This window comes from Chiloscyllium punctatum, chromosome 37 (assembly GCF_047496795.1).
Source record: "Chiloscyllium punctatum isolate Juve2018m chromosome 37, sChiPun1.3, whole genome shotgun sequence".
Lineage (NCBI taxonomy): Eukaryota > Metazoa > Chordata > Chondrichthyes > Orectolobiformes > Hemiscylliidae > Chiloscyllium > Chiloscyllium punctatum.
In genome coordinates, this window is record NC_092775.1 from 9,813,360 (window position 1) to 9,840,842 (window position 27,483).

Sequence of the window (27,483 nt, forward strand, 5' to 3'; positions counted from 1 at the left end):
TGTCATGACAGTGCCAGCTCATTCAAAGAACTCTCCAATTAGTTTCACTTGCTTACTCTTTCCCAATATCCATGCCAATGCATTTTTCTTTTTCGAGTATTTATCCAACTTCCATTTAGAAGTTATAATTCAAACTGCTTCCTGCAATATAGACCAGATTATAACAACTCACTGTATATGGACTGTGATTGTGAGGTCTGTCCATAGAGAATTAAAATGGAGGCCTTTCAAACAGGCAGTTAAGACTTTCATGATCACTGGATTTGGAAAACTGTTTGTTTTGCTTAATTTACAGTATGCCATTTATTTCATATTCGGTGAGTTCCAAGACTGTTTGTGACTCACCATCACTCTTGAATGATCCAAGCAGCTAATCTTCATGCATTAAGCCTTGTCAGTGAATGTTAATGGTCTCTTCAACTATGGGCTAGGATTTAACTTTACCCTGGGGTCTGATACTGACTCACATATAGCACTTTCACTGACAGGAGATTGTGACAGGGAGTGAGAATTGAGGATGGTTAGGAACAAGGAAGGATTTTAGGCCAGCAGTGGGAATGGTCAGTGATGTACTATTCTCTTATTTATTCATTGGTTGTGGACAACATTGGAGAAAGCTGTGTTTATTGCCATGCTGACGGCAACTGAGTCCTCATAAACTTTGAAAATTAGACTGCATTTTCACCTCATCTTCATCCCAATGTATTTTACAGTCAATGACATACATTTGAATTGTAGCCATTATTGTAATGTAGGAAATAAACAGACAATTTGTGCACAGCAACATGTCAGCAGTAGAAACAAAGACAGAAGTTGCAAGAAAAGAAACTTCTGGTAGCATCAGTGAAGAGAAATCAGAGTTAATGTTTCATATCCAGTGACCCTTCCCCAGAAAAGACAAAGGGTCACCGGACATGAAACATTAACTCTGATTTCTCTTCACTGATGCTGTCAGACCTGCTGAGCATTTCCAGCAAGTTCTGCTTTGTTTCTGATTTATAGCATGCACAGCTCTTTCAGTGTTAATGGTGGTTTTTTTTTTAAGCTGTTGATCGAGGGAGTTCTGGGAGAATTTGCCTACTCATAAGATCATAAGATACAGGAGCAGAAGTGGGCCATTCAGCCCATTGTGACTGCTCGGTCATTCAATGAGATCGCGGCTGACCTGATAATCCTCAACTCCGCATTCCTGGTTTTTCCTCATAATTCTTGATTCACTCACTGATTAAAAATCTGTCCATCTCGGCCTTGAATCTACTTAATGACGCAGCCTTGACAGCCCTTGTTGATAAAGGATTCCATAGATTTGCTGCCTTCAGAGAATAAATTCCTCCTCAAGTCTATCTTAAATCTGCAATGGCCTCCTCTGAAATGATGCCCACTGGCTCTAGGCTCTCCCAAAAGGGGAAACAATCTTTCCACATCTACCCTGGTTAAGTTCTGTAATAATCCTGGATGTTTCAATAAAGTCATCTTTCATTCTGCTAAATTGTAAATTAGTCTCTGAAAATAATGCCATGAGCTCTGCAATGTTCAGCTAAAAGGGCAGTCAGAGACTCCTTTTAATGCCTGATTTGGAGGATCTGTTCATTACTGACTTGGTTCCAGAGTGGAGTGTCAGCCTTGATTTTTTTTAACCTAAATCACTGAAGTGCAATCTGAACCTAAGCCCTTTGAGGGCGATAGTGTGCCCAACTGATGAAAATATCATCAGTAGACATTGGGATTGAGACTGGGCAGCCATGGAATTGAGAATTCCAGTAGGAATATCACTTGCCACATCACTTGCCCTTCACTCCTCCCTAGAACACCTTGACACCAAGGGCAGTACGTAAGAATCCTACTCACTGACTACGTTCAAGCTTTAACACTATTATCCCCTCAAGATTGATTACTAAACGTAGTGATCTTGGACTAAGCCCCACTCTCTGCAACTGGATCCTCAGTTTCCTGACCCACAGGCCACAATCAGGGAAGATTGGGGACAATATTTCATCCTCACTGACACTCAACACTGAATCCCCCCAGAGGTGCATACTCAGCCCCCTATTGTACTTACTGTATACCCATGACTGCATCGCCAAATACCAGACTAATGCCATTAACAGGTTCGCTGATGACACCACCATAGTCAGTCGAATCTCAGATGGCGACGAAACAGACTACACGGGAGGTGGAAGACATGGAAAAATGGTGCACTGAGAACAACCTAGCTCTCAATGCCAGAAAAACCAAGGAACTAATTTTTGATTTTCGGCAGTATGTTACTCATGCCCCCGCTGCACATTAACAGCACAGAGGTGGAACAAGTGGAGTATGTTGATGGGAGTGGTCATCCACAACAAGCTTTCTTGTACACTTCATGTGAATGCACTGGTTACAAAGGCCTAATAACGTCTCTTCTTCCTCAGGCAGCTGAGGAAATTTGTCATGACGGCGAATACCCTTGCCAACTTTTATAGGTGCGCCATCGAGAAGCATTCTGTCTGGATGTATCATTACCTGGTATGGCAACTGTATCATTCAAGATCAGAGACGGTTACAGAGAGTGGTGAACTTGACTTGGACAATTACAAAGGTCAACCTCCCATCTGTAGAATCCATCGACCAGGCCCGCTGTCAAGGAAAGGCTGCCAGCATTCTCAAAGATCCATCCCACCCTGGCAATGTTTTTCTACAACCTCTACCATCGGGGAGAAGGTACAGAAGCCCAAACATGTGCACTAGCCGGTTTTGTAACAGTTTCTACCCTACTGTTGTTGGAATACTGAATGGACTCACAAACTCTTAACATTTACCTGTACCTGTGTTTTTGTTTTTGCTGCTGTTTACCTATTATTTACTATCTATGTTACTTAACTCTGTGATCTGCCTGTATTGCTCGCAAGACAAAGCCTTTCACTGTGCCACGGTACATGTGACAATAAATTCAATTCAATTCAATTCAGAATAAAATAATGATTGGGTTAGGATAGAGCTGAGGAGAGGCAACAAGTTGTGATTGGGAATTTCCGTGACCCTGATGGGAGGAGTTCACTGGGTAACCAAGCCCCACTATTCAACACACCGTCACACATGTATAAATGATCATTTGAGTCATTAAGATGGTTACTCGCTTGACTTTGGCTGCAAACAAGGTTTTCATCAACAAAAATAACAGTTAAAGACAAAGTTATCCTTTAACATGTAACAAAATGGATTATTAAGTAGGACCATGAAAATTTAACCTATATCCTCTTGAAACCCAACCACAGATGTATTCATTCACAAACAGGACAGATAAGGCAACAGTTCTGGAAATGTATCTAGAAGAGAAAACATAAGCAAGAAGGAACAAATTCTGTGAATCAAGAGACCAAATCATAAATGTGGAATGAGGTGACTTCCTCACAGTTCTTTTTGATGATCATATCACTTCGTTGTCAACCATAGAATTTTCTCAAGTCAGTAGCCGGTCAGTTAGACTTAGGTCTTTGCTTGAATTCGATATCTTGCTTTTCAGAGACCTTGAGTGCCAGTTTTCTTCCACACACAGAGGGAGAGAGACAGGGACCTGTGTTGGTCTTCTGGATTTTGTCAGTCTGAGTGCAACTATCTTCTCAGGTCTGTGATAGCCTGCAACTGAAAACCAATTCACTGTTGTTGCTGAATAGCTTTTTAAGCCAGTATTGGAGCCAACAAGATTGACTAAAGTTTCAAATCCAAATTCTCCAAGAATTATGAGACCTTTCAGTGTGAACAAAAAACAATATACTTTGAACATTCTTTGCAATACAGAGTCCAAATTTCCATTTTTCCCAGTTTATATTTTGGAGGAATATAAATTGAGAAAAACAATCTTTATAGAATGGATAGAGATAAAGAATGGGGTTGAAATGGGACTATGAAGAAACAGTAATCAGCGTAGGATAGTTATTCCACACATTCATGAAAACAGAGCTGAGTCCAACCTCACTAGCCTTCACTTCTGGCTGAGCACAGCAACTGAATCACCATCATCTGTAAGGCATCAGCATGGGGCAGCACAATGGCTCAGTGGTTAGTGCTGGTGCCTCACAGCACCAGGGACCCAGGTTTGATTCCACCCTCGGGTGATTATGTATGTGAAGTTTGCACATTCTCCCCGAGTCTGTGTGGGTTTCCTCCCACGGTCCAAAGATGAGTAGGTTATGTAGACTGGCCATGCTAAATTGCCCATTGTATAGGTTAGGTGGGTTAGCTTTGGGGAGTGCAGGGTTACAGGGATAAGGTGGATCTGGGTGGGATGCTATTTGGAGGATCAGTGCGGACTCTATGTAGGGATTAATAAAAACACATGGAAGGGGTACACACAGGCATGCAGTGGTAAGTCACTAAATTAATACAAAGACTATCTCTTTATAAATATGATATTAACATATAGGCTGAAATTAATAACTTCAACAGGGTTCATGTTGACTGCCTCAATACCAAAAGACAGAAACCCAGTAACTGTGGGTTTTATGTCTGTACAGTGGGCGCCAGATTATTTGAAACTGCTTAAGAATTATTTATACATCGTCCCAGGCTTCAAAAGTGTAGCAGTGTTATCACTGTGAGTCACTCCTGAAATAAGCTGTATTTAGGGTTTCAGATGATTTAGTTTGTTATATGATCTCAATCAGAGGAGTGACTCCAGACTTCAGTGTTGGGCTCTGAAGCACTGATCATAAGACAGTCTCAAGTACAGCAGCTAATGTTGACAGTATATGTGGGAACGTACAACTCACTGTCTGCGCCAATGTTTCTTGTCTCTATTTTGTTGATACTACGATGGGCTTACAACTCTCCAAGAACACTGTGTTCATTCAACACTGGCTTCTCAAGCATCCCCCAGTTCTCTACATCGCTCCATTAACACCTGCACATTTCAGCTCAACTCTGTGCACCGAGCCTCTCTCTCTCTCTCTGCTCATTTAGGATTCTGCACTAAACCTTGTCACTTGCACCAAGCTTTAAGTCACTCTCCTATAAGATTTCCTTCTTTGGTTCAATGTGACATGTTTGAATCATTTTTTTCAAGTCCCATAAGACCAGTCTGCAATAAAAGATGTTCTATAAAGCCATTATTGTTTGCCGCTGAAGTTCCTTGCTCCTTTTTATCTCCAAGTTGCAATGTACAAACCTAACCTTCTCCCACCTCCATTCCCCACTGTGTAAGGTCTCACGATCTGTCTCCTAAAAGTAATCATCATTTTCAAATATCGCAAAACTACAAAGTTCCTTGATTAGCGATATAGAATCACACAGAACGATGTAGGCCACAGTGATTAATCAGCTATCCAATCAATCTCATTATCCTTTCTACAGTCCACAGGTTCTTAAAGAAATTGCAAACTTGCTCTCAACATCTTGTGCTACTTCATTTCAACTTTGCTAATATTCTCCATGTTTTATCAGAGTTCCCTAAGAATTTATGGGCGGCACGGTGGCATAGTGGTTAGCACTGCTACCTCACAGCGCCAGAGACCCGGATTCAATTCCCGCCTCAGGCGACTCTCTGTGTGGAGTTTGCACATTCTCCCCGTGTCTGCATGGGTTTCCTCCAGATGCTGCAGTTTCCTCCCACAATCCAAAAAACCTGCAGGTTAGGTGAATTGACCGTGCTAAGTTGCCTGTAGTGTTAGGTGAAGGGGTAAACGTAGGGGGATGGGTTGCGCTTTGGCGGGTTGGTGTGGACTTGTTGGGCCGAAGGGCCTGTTTCCACACTGTAAGTAATCTAATCTAACCTAATAAGAATTCTTGATGCACCCCAGATTTTTCTAGGTTCTGATGAATGACACCCCTTCACCCAAACAAAGAAAAAGCCCACAACATTGCATCATTATCTTCAGGTCCCCTGGTCATTTTTGTAACTCTTATTTATTTATTAAATGTGTGTGATACTGCCAAAGCTGCACATATTGCCTTGTCATCAGAGATGGCTTTTTCCCCACGTGAGCTCAGGGAAGGGTAAAGCAGTCGTTTTAGTCCCAAACGCAAAGCCTTATTGAGTTGAACTTCAGGCCATACCATGATATGTCCCCATTTTATCCTTCTACATCTCTGCAAATCATCTTCTCCTAAATTAAACGTGACAGTGTAACAATCCAGAACCCAACTTAATGTTCTTGGGACATAAGTTCGAATGGCAAATAGTGATATTTGAATCGAATTGAATTCAATAAAAATATAGAAGGAAAAGTGAGGTCTAAGGGTGACCATGTTCATAAAAACCCCACTGGTTCACTAATGCCCTTTAGGGAAGGAAATCTACCATTCATACATGGATCTGGACTACCTGCAACTCCAGATCCAGAGAAATGCGATCGATTCTTAATCTCTCTTAAGGCAATTAGGGATGGACCAATAAATTATGCAACAACTACATGAACAATTTTTTTTAAAAACTAATTCAAGTTGATGCTACTTAATTCCAGCTGACCCAAGAAACTGTGGAACATTATAAATGGTGAAATATATATCCTGTTTCTACCAGCTAGTCAGGGATTAAAAGGCATGGATAAATTGACAATACAGACCCAGAGCTGAAATGAAGAGCTATTTTTCATACAGTGAGTTATTTTTCTTAATGGAAGATTCAATAGTAAATTTGAATAGAGAATTGGATAAAAGCTTAAACAGGAAAAAAATACATGATCATGGGGAAAGAGCAAGGGAAGTAAAACTAATCAGATAGCTCAAAGAGCTAGCACAAATGGGCTGAATGGTCTCTTTTTGTGCTTTAAAGTAGTTTAATATTCAGACTAACACTTCCTGGCATTCTCACTCACAGACAGAAATATCAATAAAACAATATTTATTAAATTAGTATCTCGCTAACTTTAAGGGCACTTAAATGGTCATTGAATGAAAATGGAATAGTGTAGGATAGATGAGCTTCAGATTGGCTCCACAGGTCGGCACGACATCAAGGGCCGAACGGCCTGTACTGTGCTGTAGTGTTCTACAATCTATGTTCTAATGTTCCTGCTTTATCAGATAGCAACAATTCTTCATTTATTCTGTGATTCACATATGATAACCAAAAGGCTTTTTATCACATTTTTATTGATATATTATGATGATCTAAGTACATGTGAGGCTTTATAAAAAAAAGCCTTCATTTGAATTCCATATTAGACTTACATTAGATGTTGTTTCAAAGTGCTTTGTAAATTTAATAAATGTCAGGGACAGCTCAATACCTCAAGTGAATTAATTCAGACTTAATCTGTTTAGCTGCCTTAAAAAGTAATTTAAATGGATAAGGATATATACCTTCAGGCATTTTATAAACCATCAATTCATATTTCATGGTAGTGATTGACTTTTGCTTCTCCACTTGCCTACGCATATTTTCATGACGATTAAAGACAGCAAATGGAAAGTCAGAGACTAGCAAGTTCAAATGGAAAACTCAACTTTTCAGTTTCCTGATCTACAGAGTAGGATCCCAAATCATGGTGACAGTTTAGACATCACATTGTTCAGCCAGCCCTTTCAGATTCAGAATATCCCATTTCGAGCAAGGCAGTGGGGAGATCTGTCTTAAACACCAAAGGCCAATAGTTGCACCACACAAAATACAAGTCAGGAGTATAATGGATACTCCCTGTTTGCCTGGATGAGTGCAGCACTAACAGTAGGCAAGAAGCTTGACACCATCCAGGGCAAGGCAGTCCACTTCAGTGGCACATCGGCAAACACCCACCTCCTCTGCCACCAACACCAGTAGCAGCAATGTACACCAACTACACAATGCACAACAGATAACTCTTTTGACAGTACCTTCCAAGCTCATAAACACTACCAACCAGAGGACATGGGAACAGCCCATCTGCAAGCTCCCTTCCAAGCCACTCCCCTTCTGGTGGTCACCGGTTCAAAATCCTGAAACTCCCTCCCCGCCAGTATTTTGGGTCTACCTACACCAACTGGACTGCAGCACTTCAAGAGAAAAGCTCACCATCATGTCCTCAAGCATAACTTACAATGAACACTAAGTGCTAGCCCAGCTAATAATGCCCAAATTTAATGAATGAATAAAAATAGAAATTCATTCTTGGACTGTGGATAACTTCAAATAAAGTAGCAGCAAATAAAGCCCATCCCTCACTGTCCTCAGAATATTAAAGGTCAACTATATAGCAAGGGCCGAGAATCCCATGTAATCTAATCAAGTGTGAGACAGCCTATCTCTTTCCCATTAATGAACAGATGGGTTCTTCAAACAAAATGACAGCTTCTTATGGTCATTTACTGGTCCTAACCCAGCAATGATAACATGGAACATCATTGCAGACCATGGTGGGAGAGTGCTTGTCGTCTGAGTTGTAAGTCTCTTATGTTAATTACCAGGCAAAAGTGAGGACTGCAGATGCTGGAAATCAGAGTCTAGATTAGAGTGGTGCTGGAAAAGCACAGCTGGTTGGGAAGCATCCAAGGAGCAGGAAAATCGACGTTTCAAGCAAAAGCCCTTCACCAGGAATATGTTAATTACCAGTCAACTTCTGGTGGCTTCAACACTCCTTCCCAACTAAAGCAGATCAAAAACAGAAAAGAACACAGGCCAGTCAGCATCTCTAAGACTAACTTTCACCTCAGCTGGAGAAAATCATCTCAAAGACCGAGATGTCTTTCTTTTACTTCAAATATTCACCATTCCCAGAGAAAGGATTCCACCTAAGAGTGATTTTCCAAGTTGGAGGTAGTGGTTGCAGATGGAGGGGATGGGGAAGATGGCTGTCTACTGTAAGTGATGGAAGATCTATGTAGGGCGAGGGGGAGATGTTAGTGGGTTGAGACTTCTGGACCAGTGCTCCAGATTGGTCTGTTTTCCCAGGACCCCTGACAATGGCATCAGTTCTCTCTCCACTATCTGCTTGTAATTTTATAAACACACTGAGGGAACACCCTACTGTATTCAAAAACAGCTAGAACACTCTTCCTGTCTTATTTACTGTGCTGCTCTCACAATTGGCATTTGATGTTTTCCCATCCTGTGTGTTTTTCTGAGCTTATTTCATTTTTCAAAAGTATTAATTTGATTCCATCATACTGAAAAAAACTATGAAATAATTTTTACTTTGGTAACACCAAGATTGGGCAAGGAATAATAATACTTCAAATATTTTTATGAAAGCAGAATAATATTCCTGAAATTCTTTAAAAGTTAATTCACAGGATCTTGGAACCCTTGCAGTGATGTCCTGGGACTGAGATGATTGATCTCCAACAATCACAAACATCTTCCCTTGTGCCAGGTATGAGTCCAACAAACAATGATTTCCCCACTTTTTCCATTCACTTTCACTTTGCAAGCACCCCCAAAGCCACATTCAGTTAAATGCTGCCTTGACATTAATTGGGAGTCACTTTCAATTCATATGAGCTCTTGTGCACATGTTTCGGTTAAGGCTGTGAGGTGAGCTGAGGCCAAATAATCCTTGCAGAACCCAAACTGGGCAAACTTTTAAAGAATTATTAAAGAACTGCAGATGCAAATAAAAACTGTTGGAAAAACTCAGCAGATCGGACAGCATCTGTAGAAAATCAGTAGACATTTCAACCCACAGACCTATTAGATTTCTCCAGCAATTTCTGTTTTTTGTTTGTGAGCAGATTATTACTCTCTAAGTACTACTTCATCCCACTGTTTGCAAGATCTTCCATCACTGATTATCGAGAGTAGACTGATAGAGTGGTAATTGGCCAGATTAGTTTCATCTTGCTTTTTTGTGAACAGAACATACCTGTAAATGTTTTCCCATTGTCAGATAGATGCCATCATTGTAAAGGTAAAGTTGCCATAGTCTTACCAGACTACAGGGCTGCTCTCTCACTGGAGAGAGACAACTGGTGGTGGTTTAACCTGAGGGTCACCGTGCCACTGTGAGGGGAGAGGTTAAAGAGAGTCTTTCATGGTAGCCTCAGCTGGTGCAGGAATTGAACCCACATCACTGTGTCACAAGTTCTGCTAAATGAACTGACCAAACCCATAGCCAGTGTTGTAGCTGTACTGAAATAGCTTGTCTACGGGCAGGGTTAGTTCTAGAGCATAAGTCTTCAGCACTATTGCTGAATTGAAAACAACAAATGCTGGACGCGGGTCAGACAGCTCTTCCTCATGCCCGAAACATCGATTCTCCTGCTCCTCGAATGCTGCCTGGCCTGTTGTGTTTTTCCAGCACCACATTTTTCAACTCATCCATGGTGAGATAGCAAGCTAATGTATGAGCGCTAAATTGTTGCTTGGGTCCTTGGTTTTTGCAGTATCTATCTCCTGACAACACGATAACCTTCCAAAATATATACAGGTATGGAGTGGAGCTTACAAGGTTAATTCTGCTCTGAAAAGTCGACATTTAAATTTTAGTGCACAACAAAAAAATGTTTGTTAGTTTTCCCAAATCGGCAATAAATGGACTCCATTGACAGAACCACAATTCTCAGAGGAATTCCCTTGACCAATAATGTGGTACAGAAAATCTATCTATTTTGTTTCAGTATCGGCTTTACAGTTTCAGAATAATTCCTGCCAATGAATTTCAGCTCTGCAGCCAGCTTTCTGTGTCGCTGACTCTCTGCAAGAAATCCTAGACAGTGTCTAACGTTCGCCCAGTGGGTTTTCAATGGGACATTCATCCAAACTGCTCTGATCCCTGACCCTATGGAGCATTCCAGAAGGAGGGGCTAACTTACCCCTGGCTGAGGCAATGTATTAAAAATCTGCCCAACATTCCTACCCTTCTACTCCGGGACAAGAACCCCACCCGCAGATTTATTTGAGTAGGTCAGGCAGAAAGAGAGGAGTTTTAACCTCGTATATTCTTCCTGAAATTTTGCATCTGATATCCATTCATTCATTGGAATCCCAGAGGTTACTAACTGGAGAATATCTCCGGGAATGTGTGTCTGTGTTTTTTTTAATTAATTGAAGCAAACACTCGTGGTCTTTTTTTAAAATACATATATAGTTTTTTAAAAATAATAGAATTATCTTACCTCTGCCACAAGTCTGCCCGGAAGAAGTTTCTATCGCCATCCGTCTCTCCCAGCGGTTCGATCGGGATCCTGTGCCGCCTTTCAGCGCTCCCAGCCCGGATCAGGTGAGTGTGTGCTCCCGCTGGGGTAGGTACTGAAGCATCTCGGACCAGGGCTAAGTGGAAAGAGGATGGGGAGTGAGCGAGAGTTTATTTCTGATAAGTACTTCATTCTTCTCTGAGCATGATTGTTCCGGGGCTGGGCACAGAGAGACAATTTACAGCGAGAACGAAAAAGCCACTTATTCCAAAAGGGACTGCCTTAGATTTGAATACGTTCTATTTGCCTGAAAGGAAAGTGATGTACACAGATAAAAATAGACTTAAAAGATTCTTGAGCAAGTCGCACCTCTGGGCACTGCTCCTGTTGGAGAAAGCAATCGGTTTAGAGTAATGCAGTTCAGGATAATGTAGTGGGATCTCAAACAACAGCATACAAAATAATTGTGAATGAACTCAGAGAGTGAGCTCTGTTTCCCTCCCTTGGGTCTCTGTGTCGGAGAGACTGAAGAGCTGGATATTCTTTTTCAGCATTTACTTTGTTTATAATTAGTATTTGCTTTGTAGGAATATATAAATTAACGGACCTTCTTGCAACTTTGCAATGGGTTGCTTATTATTGTACATACTGTTCTCAGGGTATCTCAAGACATAGCTGAACACATGTCCTATGTTTGCAAATGCTAAATAATGGAAAGCACAGGAATATAATATTCCTGGAATGATGCAGGGGTTTTTAAAAGGGTTGATTATCTGGATGAATTTTGAATTAATTGAGTCAGAATTTTACTTTACAGGAGACCATTCGACCCATTATACCTGTACCAGCACTTGAAAGAGCTACCCAACTGGTCCCATTCTCGCCATAGCCCTCTACATTTATCCCTTTCAAATACATATCCAGTTCTCTCTTGAAACCTCAAATGGAATTCACCTCCACCACTCCCCTAGGCAGTCCATTCCAAATCCTAACAACTCTCTGAGTGAAGAAGTTTCTCCCCATCTCATTCCTAATTCTCTCGCTGACAATCTTGAAATTGTGACCCCTAGTTACAAACATACCAGCTAGTGAAAACGGAATATCTTTCTTTACTCTGCCAAAATTATTCATTATTCTGAACACATCAGTAAGATCAACTGTTAATCTTCTCTGCTCCAAAGACAATAAACCCAATTTCTATAATCTTTCCTTATATTAGATTAGATTAGATTAGATTACTTACAGTGTGGAAACAGGCCCTTTGGCCCAACAAGTCCACACCGCTCCGCCAAAGCGTAACCCACCCATTCCCATACATTTACCCCTTTACCTAACACTCTGGGCAATTTACCATGGCCAATTCACCTGAACTGCACATCTTTGGACTGTGGGAGGAAACCGGAGCACCTGGAGGAAACCCATGCAGACACGGGGAGAATGTGCAAACTCCACACAGTCAGTCGCCTGAGTCGGGAATTGAACCCAGGTCTCTGGCACTGTGAGGCATCAGTGCTAACCTAAAATCCTTCATCCCTGGTATCATTCTCATAAATCTCCCTTGTACTTCCTTCAGGACTTTAACATCCTTTGTAGAATCGCTGTAGTGTGGAAGCAGACCATTCATCCCATTAAGTCCAGAATGACCCTTCAAAGAGCATCCCGCTACACATGCCTCCCCCCACCCCACCCCATATCCCTGCAATTCCCATGGCTAATCCATCTAGCCTTCATTTCCATAGACAACTTAGCATGGCCAATTCACCTGACCTGCACATCTTTGGACTGTGGGAGGAAACCGGAGCACCCAGAGGAAACCCACACAGACACTGGAGAATGTGAAAACTCCACACAGACAGTCATCTGAGGTTGGAATTGAACCCAGGGCCCTGGCGCTGTGAGGCATCAGTGCTAACCACTGAGCCACCATGGCACCCCACCCTTCCTTAACTAAGGTGTCCAGGCATGAACACAATAATCCAAATGTGGTCTGACCAATTCATTTGAGCATAAAAGACACACAAGTGGGGTGAGCTAAGTGAGCAATTAAAGGATTTGACACGGGGTAGATGGAGAGAAATTATTTCCTAGAGAGGGAAGGATGGAACTGTCTGGAACACAAACATAACTTTAAAAACAAAATTAGACTATTGGGCTGAATAGTCTCCAGTGCTTCATAAATTTCAATGCTCAGTGGAGCTTTAAACTGGTGGGCACCGTCAAATTCCATCACAATCCATTTTAAAAACATTTCAATTCAGGTATGACTTGGGATACTTGTTCTGCTCTTACAATAGGCTCTTCCTTTATCCTCAGACATTCCAATTTCATATTAATTTTGTAAATAAAGCAGGAAACCTTCAAGGTTATAGTATTCATGTGGAAAACCTTTGCTACAATTTCAGAGTTGTTCCAGCCTTTAGTTGTACTGACTTTAGTTGTCAAGATTAGAGTGGTGCTGGAAAAGCACAGCAGGTCAGGCAGCATCCGAGGAGCAGGAAAATTGATGTTTTGGACAAAAGACCAGCACCACTCTAACCTTGACTCTAATCTCCAGCATCTGCAGTACCCACTTCTGCCTAGCTAACTTTAATTGTACTTCAGATATAATCACAAAGCTGTCATTCACCTCAAACTGTTTTCAGGCTGCACACTGCATTCAAACTTCAGAATGAACACACCTGTTTAAAATATTTTACTCAAGAGGAGGACTGATTGGTTTAAGTTTTTGCTCAACTCAATATCTAAATGGTGCATTTTTCATGTTAAAACTGCTCCCTGGCAAATACTGAGTCATTGTTACTCTTCAAAGGCCACTCCCTATCTTATCTAATAATTTAAAAAGGCATATTTGAGTTACCACATCACATCATGGTGTGGTACAAGTCATCTGTTCCATTGTGCCTGTCCAGTCCTTTGAAAAAGTGCTATCCTGATTGACTTGGAACTAATTTGTCATTCCTTCTTGGTGTCTAAGTCGAAATCCCAGATCTCCCTCCTCAATATCACTGTGGGTGTACCTATGCCAAATGGACTGCAGTTGTTCACAAAGGTGGTCCCTAGCACCTTCTCAGGAGAAATTAGGGATGGGCAATAAATACTGATCTAGCAACATTCAGAACTCATTTGATGATTTTTTTTTAAAGATTAGTCCCTCTCTCTTATTTCTCCATAGCCTCACATTCTTTTCCTTTTCAATTATTTTTTACACAATTTTCTTTTGAAAGTTCCTATTCAATTGGCTTTCACTGCCCTTTCAGACAACACATTCCACATCCCAACTATTCACTGCATTTTAAAAATATATAACTTTTGGTCTCAGGTTTTTTCATTAATTACCATTGATCTGTGTCCTCTGGTTAGGAACTCCCTTACCATGAAAAAATGGTTCTTCTTATTTGCTCAGTCAACTTCGTTTTGAACATATCTATTAAATCTTGTTCCATTTTCCGTGCTCAAGGGAGAACACACACCAGTTTCGCTAGTCACTTTGTGTAAGTAAACACTCCCATTCCTCCAACTTTTCGGGTAAACCTTCATATTCTTTCCCGCCATACGATGAACTCAATACTTCAGCTGGGATCTAATTTGTGAGTTGTGAAAGTTTAGTGTAGTCCCCTTGATTTTGTACTCTGTTTCTCTATTAATAACAGAATAGGTTGTCCACAAAACTGGTGTCCAGTGATTAATGACAAAGAACGTGAACTCTGAAACAAAGTCATTCCTTCACCAAGATGGTGTTTGTTATTTTAATTCTTTCATGGCCTGACCAGTATTTGCTACCCATTAAGAAAGCCACTTTCTTGAACTAAGGCACGTTGCTAGGCCATCTCAGAGGGCTGTTATGAGTCAACTACATTGCTCTGGGTCTAGAGTCACATGTAGGCCAGACCGGTGGCGATAGTAGATTTCCAGCCCTTAAGGACAATAGTGAACCAGATGGATTTTTACAACAATCAATGGTCATTTCGTGGTCACCATTTCTGGGACTGGGTTTCAATTTCAGATTGAAATATCATCAGCTGCTTGGTAGTATATAAACTGGTGCCCCTGAGGCATTAGCCCAGGCCACTGACTTCCTATTCCAGTGACATTATCACTGCGCCACCATCTCTTCTAGTTAGCAGATTGTGTAAGGTTGTGTATTTGGAGACAGGGGTCCCACCAGCCAGAGCCAGTAGCCCTCTGTTCCCCTTCTACACACCTACAATATATGGAATGCGAATGGGCTACAGGTTAATGTGGTACCTGCAAACTGAGAATTGCACATAGAGGAATATTTATTTGAATGTTATTGCCAGTGAAAACAACCAAACTAAGAAAGATTTCTGGTTACACAATGCCTCTCACAAACTCAGGATGTCCCTATATGCAATGTCTACCTTATGGAAGGTCAGTCTCTGTTGTTAAAATAGGAAATGCAATTGCCAGTTCTCATAACAGCAAGCTCTCATAAATAACAATGGGATTATGAGCAGATGATCTGTTTTATTGATGTTGATTGAGAGATATTGTTAGGAAGGATACGGGGATCGTCTCCCCTTCCATTCTTCAAAAGAGCAGTATGGAACCATTTACAATAAAGCAGACAGATGGGCCTCAATTTAACATCAAATCTATAAACCAATGCCTCTGAGCATGCAGCACTCCCTCAGTACTCACACTGGGAATATTAGAGCCTCAGCAGTGACTCAAGAGGCAGGAACAAAAGCTAGTTCCTTCCACTTGGTATGAAATAGAATAAATTATTTTGTTTTAAAACAATAAAAGGGAGACAGCAAAGCCAAAGAAATCAAAGATCACTCATGTCAGCATTTGGATTCATAGAGAGACTGACATCAGAATTAATTTGTTCACTATGTGCATTCATTAATTAAAAAGTCTTGGGTTATCACTGCTATTGAATGCATTGTTTCTGTAGTTCAAGGTATCCAGATGGATGGCTCAGTGCATCCAGATCTAATTTCTACCAGTTATGCATGGTCAATATTCAACAAGATGAGATGACAACTGCAGCTCCATTGGTAACAGAGTTGCCTACGTGCCAGAAAATCCTAACCCAGAGCCTGGCCTGGGATTCAAGGCTAACACTCCTGTGCAGTGCGAACAGGTGCAGCACTGTCCACAGTGCTAGGCTTTCTGTGAGATGTTAAACCAAGGCCCACACCATCTGGTAATCTGGCCCATATTAATTCTGTATTAATGTAAAAATATTGTGAAAACTGATTATGTAGCTGTGTGTGTTCCTGCCTGTGGGAGCTTGCTGTGTGGAAATTAACAGTTATGATTCCTAGATTACAACACTTCAAAAGCTCTTAATTGGCTATGAAACACGTTGAGATATCTGGTTTTGTGGACCATTCCAAGTCTTTCATTAATTTCCTTCTCTTTACTCCAGTGTATAACATCATCAGTTATGTTAGACACTTTGATGCATATATAAATATTTTATTATGTACAAAGTATATAAAATCCAAATATAATAATAGTCATAGTGTCATAGTGTTATTGGGCGGCACGGTGGCACAGTGGTTAGCACTGCTGCCTCACAGCGCCAGAGATCCGGGTTCAATTCCCACCTCAGGCGACTGACTGTGTGGAGTTTGCACATTGCACATTCTCCCAGTGTCTGCGTGGGTTTCCTCCGGGTGCTCCAGTTTCCTCCCACAGTCCAAAGATTTGCAGGGCAGGTGAATTGGCCATGCTAAATTGTCCGTAGCGTTAGGTAAGGGGTAGATGTAGGGGTATGGGTGGGTTGCGCTTCGGTGGGGCGGTGTGGACTTGTTGGGCCGAAGGGCCTGTTTCCGCACTGTAAGTAATCTAATCTAATCGAGTCAGAGTGATGTACAGCACGGAAACAGATCCTTCAGTCCAACTTGTCTATACTGACCAGATATCCCAACCTAATCTAATTCCACTTACCAGATACCTTTTAAATGTTCAATTGTACAGCCTCCACCACTTCCTCTAGCAGCTCATTAAAACACGTACCACCCTCTGCGTGAAAAAGTTGCCCCTTAGGTCTCTTTTATATCTTTCCCCTCTCACCCTAAACCTATGCCCTCTACTTCTGGACTCTCTCACCCCAGGGAAGAGACTTTGCCTATTTATCCTAACTATGCCCCTCATGATTTTATAAATCTCAGTGAGGTCACCCCTCAGCCTCCGACACTCCAGGGAAAACAGCCCCAGCCTGTTCAGCCTCTCCTAATAGCTCAAATCCTGCAACCCTAGCAACATCCTTGGAAATCTTTTCTGAACTTTTTCAAGTTTCACAATATCCTTCCGATAGGAATGAGACCAGAATTGCATGCAATATTCCAAAAGTGGCTTAACCAACATCCAGTACAGCTGCAACATGACCTCCCAACTCCTGTACTCAATACTCTGACCAATAAAGGAAAGCATACCAAACGCCTTATTCACTATCCTATCTACCTGCGATTCTACCTCCAAGGAGTTATGAAACTGCACTCCAAAGTCTCTTTGTTCAGCAACACTCTCTAGGACTTTACCATTAACTGTATAAGTCCTGCTAAGATTTGCTTTCCCACAATGCAAAACCTAAGTTAAACTCCATCTGCCATTAGCCCACTGGCCCATCTGATCAAGATCCCATTGTAATCTGAGATAACCTTCTTCGCTGTCCACTCCACTTCCAATTTTGGTGTCATCTGCAAACTTACTAATTATACCTCCTATGTTCACATCTAAATCATTTATAAAAATGACAAAAAGTAGTGGACCCAGGACCGATCCTTGTGGCACTCCACTGGTCACAGGCCTCCAGTCTGAAAAACAGCCCTCCACCACCACCCTCTGTCTTCTACCTTTGAGCCAGTTCTGTATCCAAATGGCTAGTTCTCCCTGTACTCCACGAGATCTAACCTTGCTAACCAGTCTCCCATGGGGAACCTTGTCGAATGCCTTACTGAAGTCCATATAGATCACGTACACCAAATTTCACTAGTACCTGAAGATCATGTTGTTCAGTTGTGACCGTACTGAGGCTCTACGTGTTGAGTTGGAATCATGCTTAGGGAATTATATCCTTTCATGTGAATTCTGTATAAGATATTAAATATCTGAAATCTGTACCTGAGAAATGTGCCACCACCTTGGCATCCCAAACGGCAGCTGAAGAACTAAGGAAGGGGTATTTAACCGTTTGTTTTGAGGGCTGGTGGGTTAGGATTTTTTTTGTGGAGTATTCAAGCAATACTTCAATTTGGAGTTGAATTTCTACTGGTTCGATAGGGGCAGAGAGAGCGTACAACTTATAGAAGGCACATGATATCTTTCAAACAGGTTTCAAATATGGCATAAGAACACAAAAAGATGAAATTTCAGTGGGAACATCGTGTTCATGTTGAGTATATTAGGAGGCTGCAACTGATTTCACACGTGGACTCTGTCAAGTTGCCTGTTTTTTTGGTGATTTTAGATTTGTGTCAGGTACTTGTAGAGCATCGTGTCAGATCAGAAATGCAAAGAAATATCAGCACAGGGGTTTGAGGAGCAATGTGAAACAGTTGTAATCCCATTTGTTTTTTTTCAAGTGAATCTTGGTAGTTAGAATGCAGCTGACTGTCTCTAGCTCTCAGTTCAGAAACACCTCCATTTTTAAAAATCTCAACCACTCTCTACCCATTTTTTTAAAGTTTCGTCATAGAATGTGAACATTGCTGACTGGGCCAGCTTTTATTGCCCTAATTGCCCAGAGAGCAGTTAAGAGTCAACCATATTGCTGTGGGTCTGGAGTCACATGGGGGCCAGAGCAGATAAGGATGGCAGATTTCACATCACTGAACCGGGTGATTGTTTGATCCTACTAGGAAGGATGTTGCTAAACTTGAGAGGGTGCATAAAAGATTTACAAGGATGCTGCCAGAACTGGAGGGTTTGAGTTCTAAGGAGTGGCTGAACAGGCTGGAATATTGAAGGTTGAAGGGTGACCTTATGGAGGTTATAAAATCATGAGCGGCATGGATAGTGTGAATAGTCAAGGTCTTTTCCCCAGGGTTGGGGAGTCCAAAACTAGAGTGCATAGTTTTAATGTGAGAGGAAAAAGATTTATTAAGGACCTGAGGAGTAACATTTTTATACAGAGAGTGGTGCATGCTTAGAAGAGCTGCCAGAGGAAGTGGTGGAGGAGATACACTTACAATATTTAAAAGGCATCTGAATTGGAACATGAATAGGAAGGGGTTAGAGGCATATGGACCATAATGGGACTGGATCAGATTGAGATGTCTTGTTGGCATGGACAAATTGGACCGAAGGCTCTGCTTCTGTGCTGTATGTCTATATAACAGTCAACAGTGGCTCCATGGTTACCATTATTATTGAATTCAAATTTCACCAAGGCAGGATTCAAAACCATTTCCCCAGAAGATTAGCTTAGGGTTCTGGATCATCAGTCCAGTGACATTACCACTATGCCACCATCTCCACTCAAAGCCTCTTCCACTCTACAATCCTCCAAGATCTCTGCTTTTCTCCACTCTCTAGGCTCTTACCCCTCCCTTTTACATCTTCCAACCCACTTTGCCTTCAACCGCCGAGCTCTAGAATTCCTTCCCTAAAATTCCCTGTAAGCCTATCTCTCTATTCTTTAAAACCTCCCTCATTCATCTGTCCTAATATCTCCTTTTGTGACTAGGTGTCAGATTTTGTCCATTAGTTCCCACATGTGGCTCCTTGGGATGTTTTACATTGCAAGAAGTGATAGTGTATATTGTTATTGATCAAGGGAAAAGTTGGCTCACTTTAGGTAACATAGAGCTGTAACAGTAAGACCTCTGTGAGATGAGATCCAGATGTCTTTGCTATATGATCATTTATAGCAGTCACATGCAATTATTTGAAGTGTTTCTCCACATGGGTTAAAATGACAAGTGTTAACGGGTTTTGGTGTGAAAATAGTTTTCTGTGGGCTAAAGTGCTATTTGTACAGTAACAGTCCTGTGCAAGCTATGTTAAGCCAATATTTGTCATCTTATATTAACAGCACTGTGATCTCAGATATCTTTAAGAATGATATAGTTGTAATGGTAGAGGATTTAAGTTTCCAAACAGACTGGGACTGCCATAATGTTAAGGGCTTGGATGGAGAGGAATTTGTTAAGTATGTACAAGAAAAATTTCATATTCATATTGCGGATGTACCTACTAGAGAAAGAGCAAAACCTGACCTTCTGCTGGGGAATAAGGAAAAACAAGTGATTGAGGTGTCAGTGGGGAACACTTTGGGGTCAGCGATCATAATTCTGTTAATTTTAAAATAGTTGTGGAGAAAGATACACCTGATCTAAAAGTTAAAGTTCTAAATTGGAGTAAGGTCAATTTTGATGGAAAGTGGGAGGCCTTTAAGAATGAGATAATAGGAGTTCAGAGGTAGTATGTTTCTGTTAGGGTGAAGAACGAAGCTGATAGGTGTAGGGAATGCTGGATGACTAGAGAAATTGAGGCAGTGGTCAAGAAAAAGGAGGACCTTATGGGAGGTATTGACAACTGAGATCAAGTGAATCCCTCGGAGTATAAGGGAATATCTGAGAGGGAAATCAGGCAGTCAAAAAACGGGACATGAGATAACTTAGGCAAATAGGGTAAAGGAGAATCTACCAAGGGCAAAACATATTAAGAGCAAAAGAGTATCAAGCAAGAGAATAGGGCCCCTTAAAGATCCATAAGGCTGCCTATGTGTGGAACTGCATGAGATGGTAAACAAGTATCTCGCATCAGTATTTACTATGGAGAAGGATATGGAAGCTAGGGAACGTGGAAAAATGAATAGTGATAGCTTGAAAAGTATCCACATTACAGAGGAAGAGGTGCTGGATGTCATAAAAAGCAGAAAGGTGGATAAATCCCCAGGACCTGATCAGATCTATTCCAGAACACTGGGAAGCTAGGGAAGTGATCGCTGGATCCCTTGCTGAGATATTTGTATCATCGATAGCCACAGGTGAGGTGCCAGAAGACTGGAGGGTGGCCAACCATTGTGCCACTTTTTAAGAGAGGTGGTAAGGACAAGCCAGGGAACTATAGACTGGTAAGTCTGACATCAGAAGTGGGTAACTTGTTGGAGGGGACTCTTAGAGACAGGATTTACGTGTATTTGGAAAGGAAATGATGGATTAGGGATAAGCAGCATAGCTTCGTGCATGGGAAATAGCATCTCACTAACTTGATTGAGTTTTTTGAACAAGTGACAAAGAAGATTGATGAAGGCAGAGCAGTGGACATTGTCCATATGGATGTCAGCAAGGCATTCCACAAGGTTTGCATGGTGGACTGGTTAACAAGGTTAGATCACATGGAATCCAGGGAAAGCAAGCCATTTTGATACAAAATTGGTTTGAAGGTAGGAGACAGAGGGTGGTGGTGATGGATTGTTTTTCAACTGGAGGCCTGTGAGCAGTGGTGTGCTGCAAGGATCAATGCTGGGTCCACTGCTTTTTGTCATTTACATAAATGATTTAGATGTGAATATAAGAGAAATGGTTAGTAAGTTTGCAGATGACACCAAAATTGGAGGTGTAGTGGACAGCAAAGAAGGTTACCTCAGAGTACAACGGGATCTTGATCAGATGGACATGAACCAAGGAGCAGCGGATGGAGTTTAATTTAAATAAATATGAGATGCTGCATTTTGGAAAGGCAAATCAAGGCAGAATTTGTACACTTAAATGGTAGGGTGCTGGGCAGTTTTGGTGAACAAAAAGATTTGGGATGTGGGTTCATAGTTCCCCCATGATAGGCTACTGCAAAAAATACAGAGGTATGGCATTGAGGGTGAATTGGAGGTTTGGATTAGGAATTGGCTGGCTGGAAGAAGACAGAGGGTAGTAGTTGATGGTAAAGGTTCATCTTGGAGTGCAGTTACTAGCGGTGTTCCACAAGGATCTGTTTTGGGACCATTGCTGTTTGTCATTTTTATAAATGACCTGGAGGAGGGGCTAGAAGGTTGGGTGAGCAAGTTTGCGGATGATACAAAAGTCGGTGGAGTTGTTGACAGTGAGGAAGGATGTGGCAGATTACAGCGGGATATAGATAAGCTGCAGAGCTGGGCAGAAAGGTGGCAAATGGAGTTCAATGTAGGTAAGTGTGAAGTGATTCACTTTGGTAAGAGTAACAAGAAGATGGGGTACTGGGCTAATGGTTAGATACTTGGTAGTGTGGATGAGCAGAGGGATCTTGGTGTCCATGTACACAGATCTCTGAAAGTTGCCACCCAGGTAAATAGTGTTGTGAAGAAGGCATATGGTGTACTGGCTTTTATTGGTAGAGGAATTGAGTTCCGGAGTCCTGAGGTCATGTTGCAGTTGTATAAGACTCTGGTGCGGCCGCATCTGGAGTATTGTGTGCAGTTTTGGTCGCCATACTATAGGAAGGATGTGGAGGCACTGGAACGGGTGCAGAGGAGGTTTACCAGGATGTTGCCTGGTATGGTAGGAAGATCGTATGAGGAAAGGCTGAGGCACTTGGGGCTGTTTTTATTGGAGAAAAGAAGGTTTAGGGGTGACTTGATAGAGGTGTACAAAATGATTAGGGGTTTAGATAGGGTTGACCATGAGAACCTTTTTCCGCATATGGAGTCAGCTATTACGAGGGGGCATAGCTTTAAATTAAGGGGTGGTAGGTATAGGACAGATGTTAGGGGTAGATTCATTACTCAGTGAGTCGTGAGTTCATGGAATGCCCTGCCAGTAGCAGTGGTGGACTCTCCCTCTTTATGGGCATTTAAACGGGCATTGGATAGGCATATGGAGGATAGTGGGCTAGTGTAGGTTAGGTGGGCTTGGATCGGCGCAACATCGAGGGCCAAAGGGCCTGTACTGCACTGTATTTTTCTATGTTCTATGTTCCTTGAAAGTGGAGTCACCCCTCCATCTCCCCTCGCCCCCAACCTTTACTAGTTTAAAAGCTTCCTGAGCATCTCTAGCAAATCTCCCTGATAATATATTACCCCCCCTTCCAACACAAGTGCAATCCATCCTTCTTATACAGGTCACTTTTATCCCAGGAGACATTCCAATGATCCAAAAATGTGAATCCTTCTCTCCTGCACCAGCTCCTCAGCCAGGCATTCATCCACTATATCCTCCTATTCCTACCCTCCCCAACTCATGTAGTACCAGGAGTAATCCAGATATTACTACTCTCAAAGACTCTTTTTTAAATTCTTGCCTGACTTCCTATGTTCTCTCTTCAGAATCTTGTCCTTTTCACTTCCTATGTTGTTAGTTCCATTGCGTACAATGATCCCCTTTGAGAATATTCTGCACCCTCTCTGAGATATCTTAGATCATGACTCCAAGGAGGCAACACACCATTCTGATTGCTTGTTGTCAGCCACAGAAATGTCTGTCTGTGCCTTGGACTAGAAAGTCTCCTATTACAATCGATCGCTTGGAACCTGGCATACCCCTCATTCCATTTGAGCCGATCTTGGTATCAGGAACTTGGCTGTCATTGTTACATTCACCTGAGGGTCCAGCACCCCTATATTTTCCAGAACAGCATACATGTTTGAAATAGGGATAGCCACAGGAGACTCCTGCACCACCTGCTTCCCTCCCTTACCTTTACTGTAGGTCACTCATCAACTTGACTGTATCTTTGGTTTATCTCCCTCCCTGCATCACACTCTCTAGCTCCTGTAAATTCCTCATTGGCTCCAACTGCTGCCCCAACCGATCCGTACAATCCAGTAAGATTCGCAACCAAACACATTTCCTGCAAACATGGAAACTGTCCCTAATCTCCCACTCCAACGGGAAGCACATTTTTGCACTTTAACAATCTACAGACCCAGAAAATAGCACAGTCTCACTGCTCTAAAAACTCCACTCCAGACTAACTGACGACCTATGATTTTATATTTTTAAAGTTTAATCAAGAGACAAATCTAAATAATAACATATAATAAAAAAAACCCGCTCTACTCACTATTGTAGATTCACAGAAGAAAAAGGTTACACTTTAAAAAGTCACTGAGCTGCTCCCCTCCTATGAGCTCCCACACATAGGTCAGCTATAAATTTTGCTGCTGGTTTATTTCTTTTAGAACAAACTCCAATATTCAGAAAGGCAGTAGTTGAGCAGGTTCACTGCTGGGTCAGACAGAAGTGTAGGTTTCTTTCTCCTTTTGACTCACTACCCGTGTGGTCACTGTCCTTTGTTTGTCTTCCTCCTTTTTAAAGAGCCGTCATTTTGATTTTATTTTTCCCCAAAGTTCAAAAACAATGCAACAGCTTATAAAGCAGTAATTAGTGCTTCCAGAATTCGAGGAAGTCAGCTCCAACGCTGAAAATGCCTCAAAAAGAAGGAACTCTTGCAGCCACAATTTTCTCCTGTCCTCCATCTTGATTAAACTTGAAAGAGTGCCAAAAAGATTTATAAGGATGTTGCCAGGGCTGGAAGGTTTGATCTATTGTGAGAGGCTGAATAGACTGGGGCAGTTTTCTATGGAGCTTTGGGTGCTGAGGGGTGCCCATATAGAGGTTTATAAAATCACGAGGAGTATGGATAGGTTGAATAGCCAAGGTTTTTTCCAGTGTTAGGGAATCCAGAACTAGAGGGCATAGGTTTAGGGTGAGAGAGGAAAGATTTAAAAGGGATCTAATGGGCAACCTTTTCATGTAGAGGGTGGTGCGTGTATGGAATGAGCTGCCAGAGGAAGTGATGGAGGCTGGTACAATTACAACATTTAATGGGCATCTGGATGAGTACATGCATACGAAGGGTTGAGAGAGATATGGGCCAAATGCCAGCAAATGGACTAGATTAATTTAAGATATCTAGTTGGCGTGGATGTGTTGGACTGAAGGGTCTGCTTCTGTGCTGCACATCTCTATAACTCTCACACTAACAACTGAGCAAACTTTTCTTGTTCCAATTTTTATCAAGTTCTGCAATTGATCTGGGAGTATAACAGCAAAAGGAGCATCCTGCATTAAAAGGATAATCATTCCAATGTTACGTATGTAAATTATTCAACTGATGTCTCGAATTGAACTACCTTTAAACACTGGAGAGACTCAACAGCATCTATGAAGAGAGAAATAGATTTAACATTTTAAGTCCAGTATGAATCTTCTTCAGGACTTCTCAACTTGGGAGCTCTGAAAATGAATCATGTCCCACTTGAAACCTAACTCTGTTTCTCTCTCCACCCATGTTGCCAAACATATGATATTTCCTGCACTTTCTGCTTTTATTTCAGATCAACAACATCTTCAATAAATTGTTTTTATCGTATAAAGGTTGTTATTCTATTTTAGTGTCAAAAACAAAATGAAAATTACTTAAATTCTGTTTCATTTTCTCCAATAAAATATTGCAAACTAAAAAAAAGTCACAAGCTTGCTCCTTTGTCCTTTAACTGAGGAATCTCTCATTGTTGCTACTGATTATTAAAGATGAGGTTGGTGATGTACACGGTATTTAGAAAGCTACAGACCCAGTTTCCAAAATCCAAAACTTTTCCTCTTTATTTCTTAGAGATTTGTTGCATGAAAGGAAATGTTCAGCGACTGCCAATGCCAAAATGATTTCTTCCTCATGCATTTTAATGTTTTAGAAATCTGTTTCTGATATAGGGGGAGAAATAGTCTATAATATTCCTTGATTCACTATTTACATGGAAATGTTAATCTTCTCAAAATGAATGACAATTTTGAATAGGTTGACTAAACTATGTTACCTTACCAGGTCCAGGTCCATATTCCAGGTCGTTTTGTATAGCTCCAGACAATGGGGTGGCCTCATGGTTCAGTGGTTAGCACTGCTGCCTTACAGTGCCAGGGACCTGGATTCAATTCCAGAGTTGGGTGTTATCAGTGCAGAGTTTGTATGGGTTTCCTCTGGGTGCTCCAGTTTCCTCCCACAACGCAGGTTAGGTTGATTGGCCATGGGAAATGCAGCGTTACGTAGATTGGGTTGGTTCGAGGTGGGACCCACTTTGGAGGGTGAATGGGCCGAATGGCCTGCTTCCCACATTGTAGGGATTCTATGATAACCTATAAAAAACACATGTGTATTCGCTTGAAGCATCATTCATTGAAGGCCCCATGTAGGGGCCCCCAAATCATATGCTAAGAATTATCAGATCCTATAAATGCAGCAAAAAGCATTAATCTTTATTCTCAGGATATGGCCATCACAGACAAGATGGCATTATTGCCCAACGTAAGAGGATAATAGCAGGACTTGAACTGTCATGGGCAGGACGGTGGAGACGTTCCTACATTGCCGATATGTAAGGAGATCAACGGTGGTGAAGGAGCAGTCAAACTATAGCCAAGACAGGGCACTGTGTTACCTGGAGGGGAACCTGGAGGCATTGGTGGTCTCCAGTTGGGGAGTGGGTCTAAGTGGGATGCTCTTCTGTTATGGGCTGAATGGCCTGCTTCCACAGGACTTTATGATTCTAGTTTGCTCAATCTCTAATCGTAGAACTTCATTCCCCAGGGAACAATTCACTGATCCTTCCCTGATGTGCCTCTGAGGCCTTTTGAGCCTTTTGTAAAAGTGACAAACAAAACGGTGTACAGTCCTCCAGATGTGTACAGTTGTAACAAGATCATTTCATTCCTCCACTCCAACCCCCCCCCCCCCCACCCACCTCCAACTGATATCATTCACACATTATCTGTATATATTTATATCTGACCAGTTGAGTCCACTTGAAGACTTTATCCTAAAAGAGGAGCGTTACAATTAAAATCTAAACTTGGCAAAAAGGTTTAAACACAAATGATTAATCCATGGCATTTAACATGAGGAATATGGGGCACACACAACTCAGGAAACACCAGCCAAGGAGTAGTTGGAGGTGCAACTCTGAGATTGAGATCATCAACCACATGAGGACATGCAGGACTCATGACCAGCGACATGGAATTTCCTAGGTGCACAATTAAACTTGTTCGTGAGTGGTTGCCAATGCTTCATAAACGTAATCTTCAGAAATGAAATTAGACACCAAGATTAATGAACCAAAATAAACAAAGAAAGTAAAATAATCCCAATATTAAAACGATAAAGAATTGCTCAGCTTGGGAATTGTCAAGAAAAAAAAATGGAACTATCAAGACAATGATCTGGGTTTTCCAATGTCCAAAGCTGAAACATGATCTTTGAAAAAAGATCCAAAGACTAGAAAGTTGTGTACTGTGGTTATGGTGAAGGATAGAGTGGAACCCAATGACTGGTATGTTCAGAACCAGGGGGTCACAGTCTAAGGATACAGGGTGGGCCATTTAGGACTGAGATAAGGAGAAATGTCTTCACCCAGAGAGTGGTGAGCCTGTGGAATTCTTTTCAACAGAAAACAGTTGAGACTAAAACATTGAATATTTTCAAGAAGGAGTTAGGATGTAGTTCTTGGGGCCAAAGGGATCAAAGGGTATGGGGAGAAAGCAGGAACAGGAGACTAAGTTGGATGATCAGCTGTGA

At 41.6% G+C, this 27,483-nt stretch overlaps 2 protein-coding genes across 3 annotated transcripts in view; one reads left to right on the forward strand and one right to left on the reverse strand.

Moving 5' to 3' along the window:
* The window catches only part of rbpjl (recombination signal binding protein for immunoglobulin kappa J region-like), a 74,505-nt gene that overhangs the window by 32,649 nt on the left and 14,373 nt on the right, over positions 1-27,483 (reverse strand). The window contains exon 3 of the mRNA XM_072556037.1: positions 11,005-11,158. Coding sequence (XP_072412138.1) covers positions 11,005-11,158 — 154 coding nt within the window. The remainder of the gene's footprint in view (positions 1-11,004; positions 11,159-27,483) is intronic.
* The window catches only part of matn4 (matrilin 4), a 74,115-nt gene continuing 57,357 nt past the window's right edge, over positions 10,726-27,483 (forward strand). For both annotated transcript variants that reach the window (XM_072556215.1, XM_072556216.1), the window contains exon 1: positions 10,726-11,108. The gene's annotated coding sequence lies outside the window, so the exon portion shown is untranslated. The remainder of the gene's footprint in view (positions 11,109-27,483) is intronic.